Below are 14086 nucleotides of genomic sequence, written 5' to 3'. Positions count from 1 at the left end.
ATAATAAAAGTCGTAATTGATCCGTTAAAATGAGTAAATGAGAAGTCATGTGTGAGAATATACACCAAAGTGCCCAAAAGACTACCTGAGACATTGTCAGCAGTGAAACTGGTCCTTACTGTATCCATAGTAGTTTATTATTAGTTCAAAGAAGATAAGTGCAGTTCTACAATATTATTAAGCAACCAAAGATATTACATACAAAGGATCTTGAAGGAAATAAAATGCGAAAATGTTCTTTTCATAGTTTATTTACCAGCTATCTAATTACAAAATACGCTTAAATACTATTTACACATTAAAACTATGCAGTCACTTTATTTCATTTTTGTTCGTAATTATCTTTATTCCCTTAATAAACTTCAGATATTATTTTGCTATTAACAACCTAAATATTAAAGCAACTTCGAAACAATAATGGATTTAAAGTCAATTTCCTTAATACTGTAAATTACATTATTCGTTCAATTTTTCTAATCTATGTATAATACAAACATGCATTGTTTCTTCAAATTCTATTTAACAACAAAATTCAATACTAACACTACATTAATTCAAACCAAGTTCTAAGTCTATTGATTTATATTAAAATATGAATTCTGTTCAAACATTACGTGAAGTTAAAAACACGACTTTATATTTTTTGTCCATTATGAAACTTTTATTCACAATAATTATTATTTTTGTAAATAGCAAAAGCAACTGTTGTTTTAAAGTGAAACTTTTATTACATCGTCTCAAACCTTTTGGTCTGTGTAGCGCATGTCGCGTGACGCACGATACGACGATAATAATTATCGTACGAATACGATAATTTTTAGTTAAATGTCTATAGTGTGAAAAAAAGTTTCACTTTTACCGTGGTTTCATAAAACCACACATTTTTTTTTGTTTTATTTTATTTTACCTCCATACAGTATATGCGGGTATATGCGTGTATGAAAACAAAATCAACCGATCCACACAGTTTTTTTTTTCATATTAGCATAATTATTTCACCATACTCTACAAACTAAGTATGACGCATTATTTAATATGTATTTGCACGTAAGAAGAAGCCGTATCACTTCGTCTCGAGCGAAGCCAGGCGGCGAGGCTAGGCGAGGCCTTGTCTGCTCGGGCTTCGAGTTGTTGGTAATATGCTTCGCGTATAATGCGGAAAGCGTCTACACTGCGATATGGTAACTTGGTTATAGGATCGATGTAGCGGGCTGGTCGTCTGAAAATAAATATTTTGGTTATTAACAATATTTTTTTTTTTAATCTTATGTGTTTGTGTATTTTTTTAGCTAGGTTCTAAGTATGTAGTTAATTTGACTGATAATCTTCAAAAGTAACAGTAAGACACATTATTGTAGGTTTTTGGAATAAAAGATTAATAACCATAAAATTAAGCGTAAAAAGATCTCATTTTCATTGAAAGATAAGGCGTATTTGAATCACTGTAAATTTAATAAATACCGATAGATGGCGCTGTTACTAATTTCCTTTGACCGGGGAAAAACCCGCTGTTATACTAAATAGTAAATATAATTCCTATATTATAATTAAAGTAATAACTCACTTAGTAACAGCACATAACATTTCCCGTCTCCGTTTCGGCACTTTTTGTGGGAAACACGAATTGAACGCTTTGTTTTTGATGTCGTTTTCGAAAGACAGCAACGTCCTCTCGTAGTATGTTACGTTCTCTTTGGGTTTTGGTTTATCTTCTTTTCTGTAAATTTGAAATAAAAAAAAATTCTTACTAATAACTTAATAAGTAATTATATAAATAACAGACTGAATTCCTTTATTTTTCAAAGAAATTGTAGTTGAATAAAAACAGCGAATACTTTTGATAATGTGGAGTTTTATTTCTTATCGACTTATACAATATGGCGTGGCAGTAGTAAAAGGAAACGGGCATAGACATACAGATTCAAGATACAGTGTTGCAAACTTAATATTACATTGTCTATTATAAACTAATGCCAACAGAAATTATGAATATAATTCTAAGAATAATAATAGAAGTTTGTTTAACATAGATATTATTTACAAAAATTGAAGCTTCTGGCGTACTACAGATAAAAGCCTTTACTTTAGTTTACTCTACTACTTCAGGAATATACTTATTAAAACAAATATAACATAAACTAAAAAGATTTTCATAAACTAGATATTATATGAACACAATAATGTAATTTACTAATGCTTAAGTTATTAAGTGCCCAATAATAACTTACTTGGGGACATCATTCAATGTAATCTCCTCCTCTGGTCCCACAAAATCGACGTCCATTTTAACTGGGTCGGATTGTTCATTATCATTTTCCGGTTTTGGTTCTGCATTGTTACCGTCACTTAGGTCTCCTGGTGTTAACATATCTGTAATTTGATAATATAAGGAATAGTTTGAATTTTTTCAACTCTTTTTACACAAAAAACTCCAAAACTAATGATTTTGTTTCATATATAGGAGACAGAAGATAAAGAAATTAAAAAATATTTTAGATACTGCAACATATTGATGAAAACAAAAAAAAAAAAGTATTAAATAAAAATTATTTTCTGAAGCTGGCTGCGGGACTTAACAGTATTTATAAAACTTGTTGAGTCCTGATTGAGTAAATTATTTTTGCTTGAGTAAAGACCAGAGCCAGCCAGGCCAGGCCAAGCCAAATAACTTAAAAGTTAAACTATATATAACAAAAAAAAAATGATTGTCGTATATTTACCATCTTCACTTTTAATAATATCACTCAAATTGATATCTGTTATTGGTGTAAGACTAGACTTGTCATCTGGCGTCACTTCAGACACTAGTGGTACGGGCACGGCGAAAGAATGGTACCTAAAATATAAAAAGAAATTAAAATTATTGTATTTATTAAAAACACTGTTTTCACACTAAGGAGAATGTAAAGTAAAAGTTACATAGTTTTTTTTTTTTATAAACTTAAGTGAATAAATTTATGATAGTATGTATGTCAATACTTACTTAATTATCGGTCCTGTAATAGTTTTCTTTATTGGTCTGACTTTCTTTCTTTCTAATTCACTTTGTTCAAATCTCTCTGTAAAATATATTTATTTCGTCAATAAACAATTAATCAAAACATTAAACAATTAATTATTTATCATGTAAGCTAATTAAACTGTATTTTAACAACCAAATTATCCAATATTTTTTTGTTTTATTAATAACTAGCTTTCCACCCGCAACTTCGCTTCGCAAAGAAAAACCCGCATAGTTCCCGTTCCCGTGGGATTTCCGGGATAAAACCTATCCTATTTCCCGGGGTAAAAAGTAGCCTATGTCCTTTCTCGGGTATCAAAATATCTCTATAGCAAATTTCATGCAAATTGGTTCAGTAGTTAAGGCGTGATTGAGTAACAGACAGACAGACAGAGTTACTTTTGCATCTATAATATTAGTATGGATTTAATTTAGCAACATTCACATATTTTTACATTGAATAAAGGCCTACATTGACTTTAAGACAGTACATTTTATATTAACATACATTCATAAGGAAAATGTATAAAAACAAGTAATAATATTTCAGAACAAATATTACCCAAGCTTTTAAGATTTTCCTTCTCAGTGATAAGCGCTTCTTCCAATAACTCCTCTTGTGTGAGCGGCCGCTCCTCAACTTTCTTCACCTTTTTCTTTTTCAATTCCGATCTTATTTTGATCCTTTCTAGTGTCTCCGCTGATTTCACTGCTGTACTTTGTCTTATTGATTTTCGTTCTAAAATATCAAATTTTGTTACATTTTGTATTTGTGATGTTATGTACTAATTATTTGCTTGGCAAAGTTTTTTAAAATCTGTTCTCGATTATTAATGGCTCAAAGTAAACATAAGCATTTTGGATTACATGTTTATTCAATATTATCAGTATAATTTAATATACGTTTTGATGATTAGATTTAACGAGCATTGTACTTTATCATCTAGAATTAAACTTTGTAACTTGTAAGATCTCTAGTAATAAAAATCAGAAAATGGATTTCTGTTACTAGAGAAAAGTTACTAGTTTTTAAGAAATCAGACTACAATTCTACATTATATAATTATTAAACACAATATTCAAACTTACCTATAGATGTATCTATAACTTTATCAACACTCTCCGCAGCTTCCTTTGGCTTCGGTTCTCTTGGTTCTTTTGGTTTCTTTGTTACCGCTTTATTCTCAGCTGCAGACTTTCGTTTTCTTTTTGGATCCTGAAGATATGATAAATAATATAAATTACAAACAATAATATGGCAAAATAACCCACTAATTTTACTAATAAGTGGGAATAACTAATAATTATGTTGAACAATGAGTTTCTGGTCATATTTTTTATTGATTTTATCTAAATCAGCAATCTCTCGATCTTTACTAAAATAATAAATGTGCATGTACTTTTATGTCAAATGGAGTGGTTCCGAAGATAGCAAGGAGCATAGAAATTGACAAATGCTTATTACTGCGGTGAAACTTTCCAAAACCCATAGAAATTTGCTTTGACAATGGTCGAAGTCATCAGTGGAAAGCTAATAACTATTATAATCAGAATATACAAGTAAAACTTACCTTATACACCTTTCCGCTAACTTTCTTCTTCTCTTTAGATTCAGCTTCTTGATCCGAAACAGGTTCGTCATTCTCGTCAATATCAAAATCAGAGTCTACTAAATCATCTACTTCTTTCTCTTCTCTAAAAGCATTTACTTTTTTGTTATTTGTTACTTATATAAATTACTTTAAAAATATAATGATTGGAAAACACTCATGAATGTTTAGCGCTACAACAATTCTTTTGTTGATATGTTTTGGCTTGATTGTGTTGTTTCAATAGGTATCTTTGTAATAAAAATTCAAATCACAGCATATATTATGTAGTCAATGACAACTAGTGTGTAACACACACCAAATTACCAAAACATCCTAAACAAATGGCAAAACACTAAATGTAGACTGTATTTAACTGTAAATCATACGTTTTTTATCAACAACCTAATCTCGTATATAAATAAAAATACATACACGTAATCTCCATCTTCCTCCACCTCTTGGAACCCTCCATAAGTAGTTTTATAAAAGTCGTCTTCCTCTTCTTCATCCAAAAGCTTTGCCATGCGATTACCAGCATTAGCACGGCGTTCTCTTTGCGACATTATTGTGTTTTTAAATTATTGTTACACCAATGAGTTATTGATATAAATTAATAAATGAAATTATTGGGTTTTTATTCATAAAATACTCGAACTAAACACAGCATCGTATGTTATAAAATACAATTAATAATAAATATCAATACAACAACACTGCAATGGAGTTACTAAAAGTGACACTGACATTTGACAAGTTGGATGTCAAATTGTTATGTGACATTATTTGTAGCGTTCATGAATCATAGAATACACACTACATAACATTGAATGTTACGGTGCATTTAGATTAATCGAACGAATGCTCATTCTTACCCACATTCTTATGTGTTCTTATCCCACTATATCAAACTATTTTAGTGTAAATTGGCGTAGAGCAATCTATCGTTGTTCTTACTGGCTACTGCGTTCGAAAAGATTCTATGCAATGTTATAATAGGTACTCAACAATACTGAATACGAGTTTTCGTTTACACTATGATCACGAAAGAATGGTCTTGCAGCTCTTGCTCTTACTCTAGATCCATGATCTAAACGTTTAAATTAAATATAATATTATTAATAGTATTTAAAAATACTATAGCGTCGATCTGCACACTACATAGGTACTGGAGTTAGACAGCAGACTAGGCAGTAGGCATATATTTTATTAAAAATTTAAAGCTAATCATGAGGCTCAATTTTGGTTATTTTAGTAAAATAAGTATATTGTAACTATAACCAGTAGTATCATTCCTTTGCTTAAATATTTAGTTAATCATTGTTCATCTATATTATAATATTATTATGAAGTAGTATAAAATATTATAGTAATATTCATATGGGGGGGTATAATAATTATTATTTTATCGATACTCATTCTATCTATTTCACTTACAGAAAGCTACATTACCTTTTTAAAACCCGTCAACTCAGTAGTGTTTTACATATTTATTCAAAAATTCAAATTTTATAGAAAACAGCGTTCATGGTCGTAACGGCTTCCACGCTTATTTCAAGCGCTTTCAAGCAGCTAGTTTGTACAAGTAGTACTTAGTTTGGAATGAAGCTAGAGAAACTTAGCAGATATTATGCTTCATGTTAGATAAGATGAGTCTAATAAAAAAAAATATGATGTCATATTCACTGCATGTAGTCGTCAGTCGTCGCCAGTCGTCGCAATCTAAAGACGGCGGACAATACTTACTCTTATCTACAAAGGGATCTGCTCCTTAACTGCTCAATGCATATAGAAAATGTTTTGAATGACAAAAATTTAAATTTATTAATAAATGTATTATGTACATATTACATACATATCATGTACCATTTTAAAACGTTGAATCTTGTTGAAAAGAGATAGATACTTAACTATTACTTATGGTCTAAGATCCGAACATAAGGCGAAATTCAACGGCGTGATAATAGAATGAGACCAATTTTATAATTATAGGTAAACCAGAATCTGATGGCAATTAGGGAAATCAAAATTTTGAGTGTGCAACCCTAGGGAAAATGGACTGAACGGTCTTGATACTGCTTATTTTTTATTTTGTCCTCAATATCATTAGTCACATTACTTAAGTGGACAATTCTGTACTTAATAATGAGATATCCACTTAATATTATGTAGGTAGGTACATACTTACATGTATAATATAGGTAGATACAATTATACATATTACTTTTATACAGTATACAGGTAATACATATTATTATTTACACATACCTTTATTTGTATATTTATTACCAGTATGCCATGTGAAAATATCGATATAATGATAATGTAGATCAAAACTGCTTATATTTTTTATAAAATAAAATAAAAATAAAATAAAACTATGTTTATTTTCGTAAGTATTAACAGACACACATTATAAAATTGACTTGGACAGCTTTGACTTGAAGAATAGCCGTATTGGAAACTCCTGTATAAGTTTTCATAAAATTATATTCTAATCAACAAACAATATTATAGTTACCTACATATAATATTTTTTTTAATTTAAAGTATCAAAACGGGTAAGTCCAATTTACCAATAAAATCTTCAAAATTGAAAATTGTGATGTGTTGGACCCTTCTTCATCGAATGTTTTCTTATCAACCATATAAACAACACATCTTGCTTGTGATCGCAGCGGCTTTTTCGACATTTTCGAAGATTTTTTAGACAAAATCCTAAAAATTATTCATCAACTGCAAAAAAGACAAATAATTTGACAACCAATTTGATAGTTGTCAAATAAGTTGCCACATGAAAATCTTTTATTTCTTAAATATAAATATGCCATCAGATTCTGGTAGACCTATAATTTAGTCTATTAAAAAATGTATTAAAAATGGGTTGACTTGGAAAATCCTGGACAGGACATTTTTAATGAATTAAAAAAAACATTTATTTTAATTTTTTATTAATTGCAGTTTCGAGATAATAAAACAATTTTGTAATAAAACAGTGCTGACATAATTTTTTTTTCATCATCCTATCAAGTGAAAATAACTGGTACCGACCAAATAGACAGGCAAGTCAGCCATTTTTTTTTAAACTTGAATGCACTGCCATCTCATTTCCAGCTGCCGAAACTTTTGAAATCTATATAGCTATACGCACTACGTACGTATCTATTCTATATTCTATACATTTCTGTTTGGTACTTGGTAATTGGTATTCATGGTGGAAAATCTCGATTCTGACGCCAAATTAAAACTTAATGGCTTTTATGCAAAAAATTAAATATAAATACGTATGCAACAAAAAAACTGAAAAAAATTGGCCACAACCGAGAAGTTCCACTAAAGAAATGAGAAGTAATAAAGAAACCAGTATTTTTAAATAATTTATTGCAAATAATCAACAAAATTATACATTTAATGTGATATCATTTTGCCTTTTCCTCTTCCTTCCTTTATTTTTCAAGTAGTGCCTGTTTGCTTTAACTTTCATAGGGTCATTATTATCCCAAAAGGTAACTTTGCCAGTGAGAATATTGTTGATTTCTTTGCACCAAGCATGGATAAAGAACATTGTACTTTTATTTATAATGTACTCACACAATGCCTCCTTGTGTCTTGTGCAAGTTAAAAAGGTGTTAGTACAAATGTTCACACTGACTATCAGCTTTATATAATTTAATAAATTTTTTTTATTTGCATTTTCTTTGAGAATTTCTATACAAATATGTTCTACTTGGGCAAAAAAATCAAACAATGCTCTTGTAGGATAGCACAACCAGTTTTTACCCTCATATTCTTTCATTTTAATAAATTTGTGGAAAGTTTGTAATTCCTTTTCTTCCATATTAACTGTGCAAATGCCGCAGTTTTTATATAAATTTTTTTTTGCAAGTCGTGCTATCCATCCACTACAATATCCTATTGCTGCGCTTCTCTCAACATGTTCGGGAGTTTTGCTCATTATTAATTTATCTGTATTTATATACTCTATACATAAATGATCATTATTAATTTCATCTTCACATTCAGCTGATATCATGTTGTCGACAGGTTTCATTAAAAAATGTTTTAATGATTGCAAACATACACTGTCGTCTTTTTCACAGTTTGAACCAACTGAATGTGAAGATGAAATATTATTAACTAACAATGTTTTGTAAGCTGCTTCAAATGCAGATGAAGTAGGCATAATATTGCTACAACCATGAGCTCTAATTGCCCCAAAAAAATTCTCCAAAGCATCCTGATTAAAGTTGCGCAGCAATAGTGAATTTATACCTTTAGAGCTTAAATGTTTGGCAACTGCTTTAAACCCCTCTATAGTTTTGACCCAGCTAGATAAGGAAGGCACTACTCCTTGATTATATCCATTTATAAATTTCATTGATTTTAGAATAGGCAAACTTTCGTTCCACAATTTGTGGTGAGGTGAGGTTGGAGTTACTGCAGACCTATAGATTTTTCCTTCCCTCACTTGGCTGTAACTGCCATTGACACTGTCAAAAAGGTCGTCGAATAACATCAGCAAATCTGCTGTGTCCAAGCAATCTTTGTCAGTTGCCCCCGATTCTGTAATGAAACAAAAATATTTATATAATAATTTTGAACTACTTTACGTAAGCATTGGAGGTCGCTGTTTTGGAATGGAATCAATAATCAACTTAAAAAGCTTATAAGAAAGGTTCTGAGAGAACTAAAATCCGATTTTTATGTGATGAACTCAACTGATAGATGTATTTTGTAGGTAAACTCTTTATATTCACAGACATAATTATACAATATCAGTTTAGACATATATAAAAGTCAAGCATAATTATCTCTAAGAGATTTATTTTTTATTTAACTTTATTAGGAAGACCAACAGGTGTACAAGTACCTACTATAAATAATGATATAGATAGTAAGTATGCATGTTTATTAGGGGTAACATATTTTTCTATGGAATAAAGAAATCAGTTTATTACAAACCAGTTCAGTAGGTTAAATGATTACACTCTTTTCGTACGACACCCACAGGAAGAATTGTGATGTATCATTCTAAGTTTTACCGTGTGTCCGATTCAAAGTAGATCTACCCTATGTCTTTCAATATTTATCGTAACAGCTGTGTTCTACTTAACACCCTTACTGCGTGGAGATTATAGCTAGACCCTAAAAGGTATGATCACTTTCGGGACCGTGCCCAGCAGTGGATTATTGGCTAATGATAATGATTCTAAGCCACAACCACACGGCAATCAGAAGATAGCATTAGATTCATGTTTAATATGTATTAAAATGATAATTACCTGCCATGAATCCAATAGCTACTCCAACAGACTTGCTGAATACTTGGGTGCAGTGTTTTACCCTCATCTTCGGGATTTTGTCCGGCAACACGTGTTGGGCTGTTAATTTTGGCACCAGCCTGACGCCTTTATACCCAGGGGCTCTATTGTACAAGGCCACAATGTGGTCCCATTTTGCGATGCATTCCTTGCCCTTCATATTGAATTTTAAATTTTTAGAGATTAAATTATTTCTGACCCCTTTTATCAGATGTGGTGGATCAAAAATATGATATATTTTTATATCGCCCACTTCGAAAAAGTCTTCTTTGATTTCTTGTCCATTTCGTAGGTATTTTTGCTTTGTTTCATTTTTTAATTTGTTGATCGCTGCAATGTTGGAGGCACCTTGATCACAAACAGTTGCACAAATTTTTAGGCCCGTTTCGTGAACTTTTTCGACCACTGTTTTTATTTGGTTTTTTAAATCAACCGCCTTTGTGCTTCCACTGCAATAATAAAAAGCCAGGGGTTGCTTATATTTTTTTATGACTCCTCTGATCATAAACACCAAAACATGATCACAATACTCAGTAGTGCATGTTTTACCATCATCTACAAACCCAGTCAACTTGCAATTTTTTTTGTCATATGACACACCTGGTCCGATTGCCATCTCGTCAAATAATAACGCACAATATTTATGAGATTCGGGCATCTTATTAACTTTCTTTTTTAAATGTTCAAAAATAATGTTATTAATTCCAGTTGTCAATGAAATTTTGGACAGCAAATTTTGTAGGGTTCTCCTGCTAGGTAGCACACACAATTTGCTCAGTAATCTATATGATTTTGGTGATGGTTTGTACAAAGACAATGCTAATATTTTTTCATCCAATGTGAATCTTCTTCCACGTTTTTTCTTCCCACTTTGTGTGACTTGCATTTGGCAAAATATCTTTGCAGTTGATGACATTTTCTTTGAAATGATGCCAAAAGCTGCTGTTTTTGTAATTTTTTTGGCCAGGATATATTTATTTTTAAAAGCAGCCTTTGTCTTCTCAGACTTTTTCAATTGCTTGAGAAGCTTTTTATATTCTTGGTGTTGCGCCAAAGATACACCCATATCTGTAAAGTACATTATAATAATTTTATTTGTGTAAGTTTAAAGAGAATAAACATTTTTCATATTTGAACGTTTAGCTTATATAATAAATGCTTTAGTTGTTTTTTTTTTGTTCAAGTTCTTGTCTTGATAGCCAAAAATATGATATTATAAACAGTCTAACAACTATTTTCTGTAACATTATTTTTGGACAATTAGCGTCAAAATTGAATAATTTCCTTCCAATCACCCTATATAATTCTTTATTATTTAAGTCATACCTTTTAAGCGTATTTTCTTTTGCAGCTTACTGCATTTGGAATTAAGCACTTTAAATTGTTTTGGTTCTCTTTGTGTCTCCTCGTTAATCTGTCCTGGTCCTGAAAAATAAATTTTAATTTATTATTTTATGCTACCGTCAATGTGTAGTAGTTCAGGATCCATCGCCCATTTTTGCAAGTGATTACTATCAAGCTAATTTTCCGTTAGTAGCTTTATTTTGATGAGACGACCAATAATTTCCTGTACGAAACTCTCGATTGCGGTAGCTAACATAGGTAACAAGGATAAAATTTTTTGATTCGATGGTTCTCAAATATTTATTCGATGGATCCTGAACTATAGGTCCCATGAAGTCTAAAGAAATTCCCAAATTGTTAAAACGTTTTATCGCGGCGTCATGCAGGGGGGGCTGGCAAAGCATTGTCGTAAAGCTTTGATAACTATGTTCAGTAGAGAAAGGTACTAACCTGATATTAGATTATCTGCCTGAATCTTTTGAGAATCTGATGTAGCAGGTTGGATATGTTCCGTAGATTTGTCTTCAACGAGGTGTTCTTGTAGACCTGAAAATATAAATATATCTTATTTTAAGTTAATATCTAAGTAGCACATTGCAGGGGTATTAAAATTGCTAATATAATAACTAGCAGAACCCTGTGGAGCCTTTTTATTCAAAGTTTTAGGGTACTATAAATTTATTACTATATTTTATTTATTTGGGATAACAAACAGTGAAGCATTTAGTGATAATTACATTGTGTAAAAAAAAATACATTAGGTTAATGCTGAACCAACTACATTTTCCAAAGATTACTAAAATTAAAATGTTGAAGTTATAGAAATTTGCAAGTGTTTATGTTGTTACTAAAGTTGTATTTGACAATGTCTCAAAGACTGAACTTCGAAGTCTGTTTGTAGTTAGCGGAAATATATTGGTATTCATAAATTTACTATTGTTGGATTCTAGCATTTTGCGCAAAGGTGCACGTGCACCGGTATTTGTCCGGCACCTCGCGGTGTAGTACAGCCTGCGCGCACGCACTAGTATGTATGTAGCCTATGCTGTTGATCAAGGCTGTACACTTATATTTGTTATGACAAAGACCGTGCAGGAACATTGCCGAAAGAAGAGTGCGCCTGGACTGTAGTTTAATCATCTTATGCTTACATAAAAGTGCGTTATATGAGATTTTTGACTCTGTAGCATCGATGATGCATTGTATGAAGAAATTATAAAGGGACTCTATTTAATATTGCAAAACTATTTGGTCCAGTTATTTTAGAATCTAGAGTAAAAGCAGGACTTTGTGACTCAAAGCTATGATTAGTATATTCAGCGGAGAAAGATACTAACCTGACATTAGACTATCTGCCTGAAACTTTTGAGAACCTGATGTGGCAGGTTGGATATGCTCCATTGGTTTGTCTTCAACAAGGTGTTCTCCTAGACCTGAAAATATAAATTTATCTTAGTTTTAGGCAATATTGACATAATCCATACTAATATTATAAATGCGAAAGTAACTCTGTCTGTCTGTCTGTCTGTTACTCAATCACGCCTTAACTACTGAACCAATTTGCTTAGTGATATCTTCTTCTTAATATATATAAATCTCGTGTCAGAATGTTTGTCCTCAACGGACTCCTTAACCACTTAACCGATTATAATAAAATTTGCACACCATGTGCAGTTCGATCCAACTTGAGAGATAGGATAGTTTATATAATTTTTATATTATTACCTGGTATGTGCAGAACAGGAATTGCCAATTTGCATAGTCTGTTCTTTGGATATAAATGGATATTTTCAAAATGTTTACGACAAACACGTCTATTGTTATAGACAGAAATAGGGTCAGATGATTTTATTTCTCCACCGATGTTGGAAATCCAAGTTTTGAACTTGTCTGCATTTGTTTCGGGATGCGGAAATCGATGTAGAGGCATACCTGAGAATGAAATAATGAAATTATTTCAAATAAATAAATGCAAATTATTATTACATGCAGTACCTATTAGTAAAATGACATATTTAAATACCCCAAAAATAACCCACTGACCTGACCGAAGAAAGGTGAGTCAACGGAATGGCTATTTATATGTTAAAGCATGGATTGTGCAACTTTTAGGAAACAGGGTCATCAGGTTCTCTTGTCTTAGCCAGCTCGTAGCAACATCACAAATAAACATGTTGTTGGTCCGTACCAAATTCAAAGCCACAACCTCTAGTTTAAGAGTCCTAGGCTCTAACCGCTACACCACGGAGGTAGTCTAACCTGGTATTTTAACGACTCAATTTGGTCTGTATTTATGTAGCTATAATAGGTACTTGCCATCATCTAAAGTCACTGGACATCCAGGTACACAGCAAGATTTCTGTGACATGATTGCAGTTCACTGTTCACAATTATGGGTCCAAACTGGCCTATGCTCACAGGAATTTCACAGTTGCAGTTTACTGTTCACAATTATGGGTCCAAACTGGCCTATGCTCACAGTAACTTCACAAGTTCTTGTTCTTTCGAAACGACGACGGAGGACGGTTGTCAACTCAACGCGGACGTACGAAGCAGTGTTTTACGCGGCACAGCAACACGGAGGAACGATTGTTCAACTCAACGCGGAGAGACACACGAAAAACCACCAGAACTTATTGCAAAAAAGAAAATGCGCAAGAGCAAAACACGATGTTGTGCAAACAAGACACATTCGCCATTTGCAATTTATCTACAAGTGTTGCCATTATACAAAATAACATTTTCCCCTTTCTAATAATTGACACTTGTAAAAAAAACATTATAATATACGTTATGGAAATGAAAAAAATCGCCACAAAGTTTCATTTCAT

At 31.6% G+C, this 14086-nt stretch overlaps 2 protein-coding genes across 2 annotated transcripts; both read right to left on the bottom strand.

The window, feature by feature from the left end:
- Positions 1-809: 809 nt before the first annotated feature.
- On the bottom strand, positions 810-5312 carry LOC123694905 (vacuolar protein sorting-associated protein 72 homolog). Its single transcript, XM_045640525.1, has 9 exons — positions 5026-5312; positions 4573-4696; positions 4091-4217; positions 3564-3740; positions 2984-3059; positions 2721-2836; positions 2229-2370; positions 1565-1717; positions 810-1219 (listed from the first exon to the last, which is right to left on the bottom strand). The coding sequence occupies exons 1-9, from the start codon at positions 5154-5156 to the stop codon at positions 1027-1029; spliced, it is 1239 nt and encodes a 412-aa protein (XP_045496481.1). The 5' UTR covers positions 5157-5312; the 3' UTR covers positions 810-1026.
- Positions 5313-7954: 2642 nt separating this feature from the next.
- LOC123695064 lies at positions 7955-10260 on the bottom strand. The gene is made up of 2 exons (XM_045640763.1): positions 9873-10260; positions 7955-9153 (listed from the first exon to the last, which is right to left on the bottom strand). Exons 1-2 carry the CDS (start codon positions 10069-10071, stop codon positions 7991-7993), a joined length of 1362 nt encoding a protein of 453 aa, XP_045496719.1. The 5' UTR covers positions 10072-10260; the 3' UTR covers positions 7955-7990.
- Positions 10261-14086: the final 3826 nt, after the last annotated feature.

This window comes from Colias croceus, chromosome 10, assembly GCF_905220415.1.
Source record: "Colias croceus chromosome 10, ilColCroc2.1".
Lineage (NCBI taxonomy): Eukaryota > Metazoa > Arthropoda > Insecta > Lepidoptera > Pieridae > Colias > Colias croceus.
This window is presented reverse-complemented; position numbering and strand designations above follow the sequence as displayed.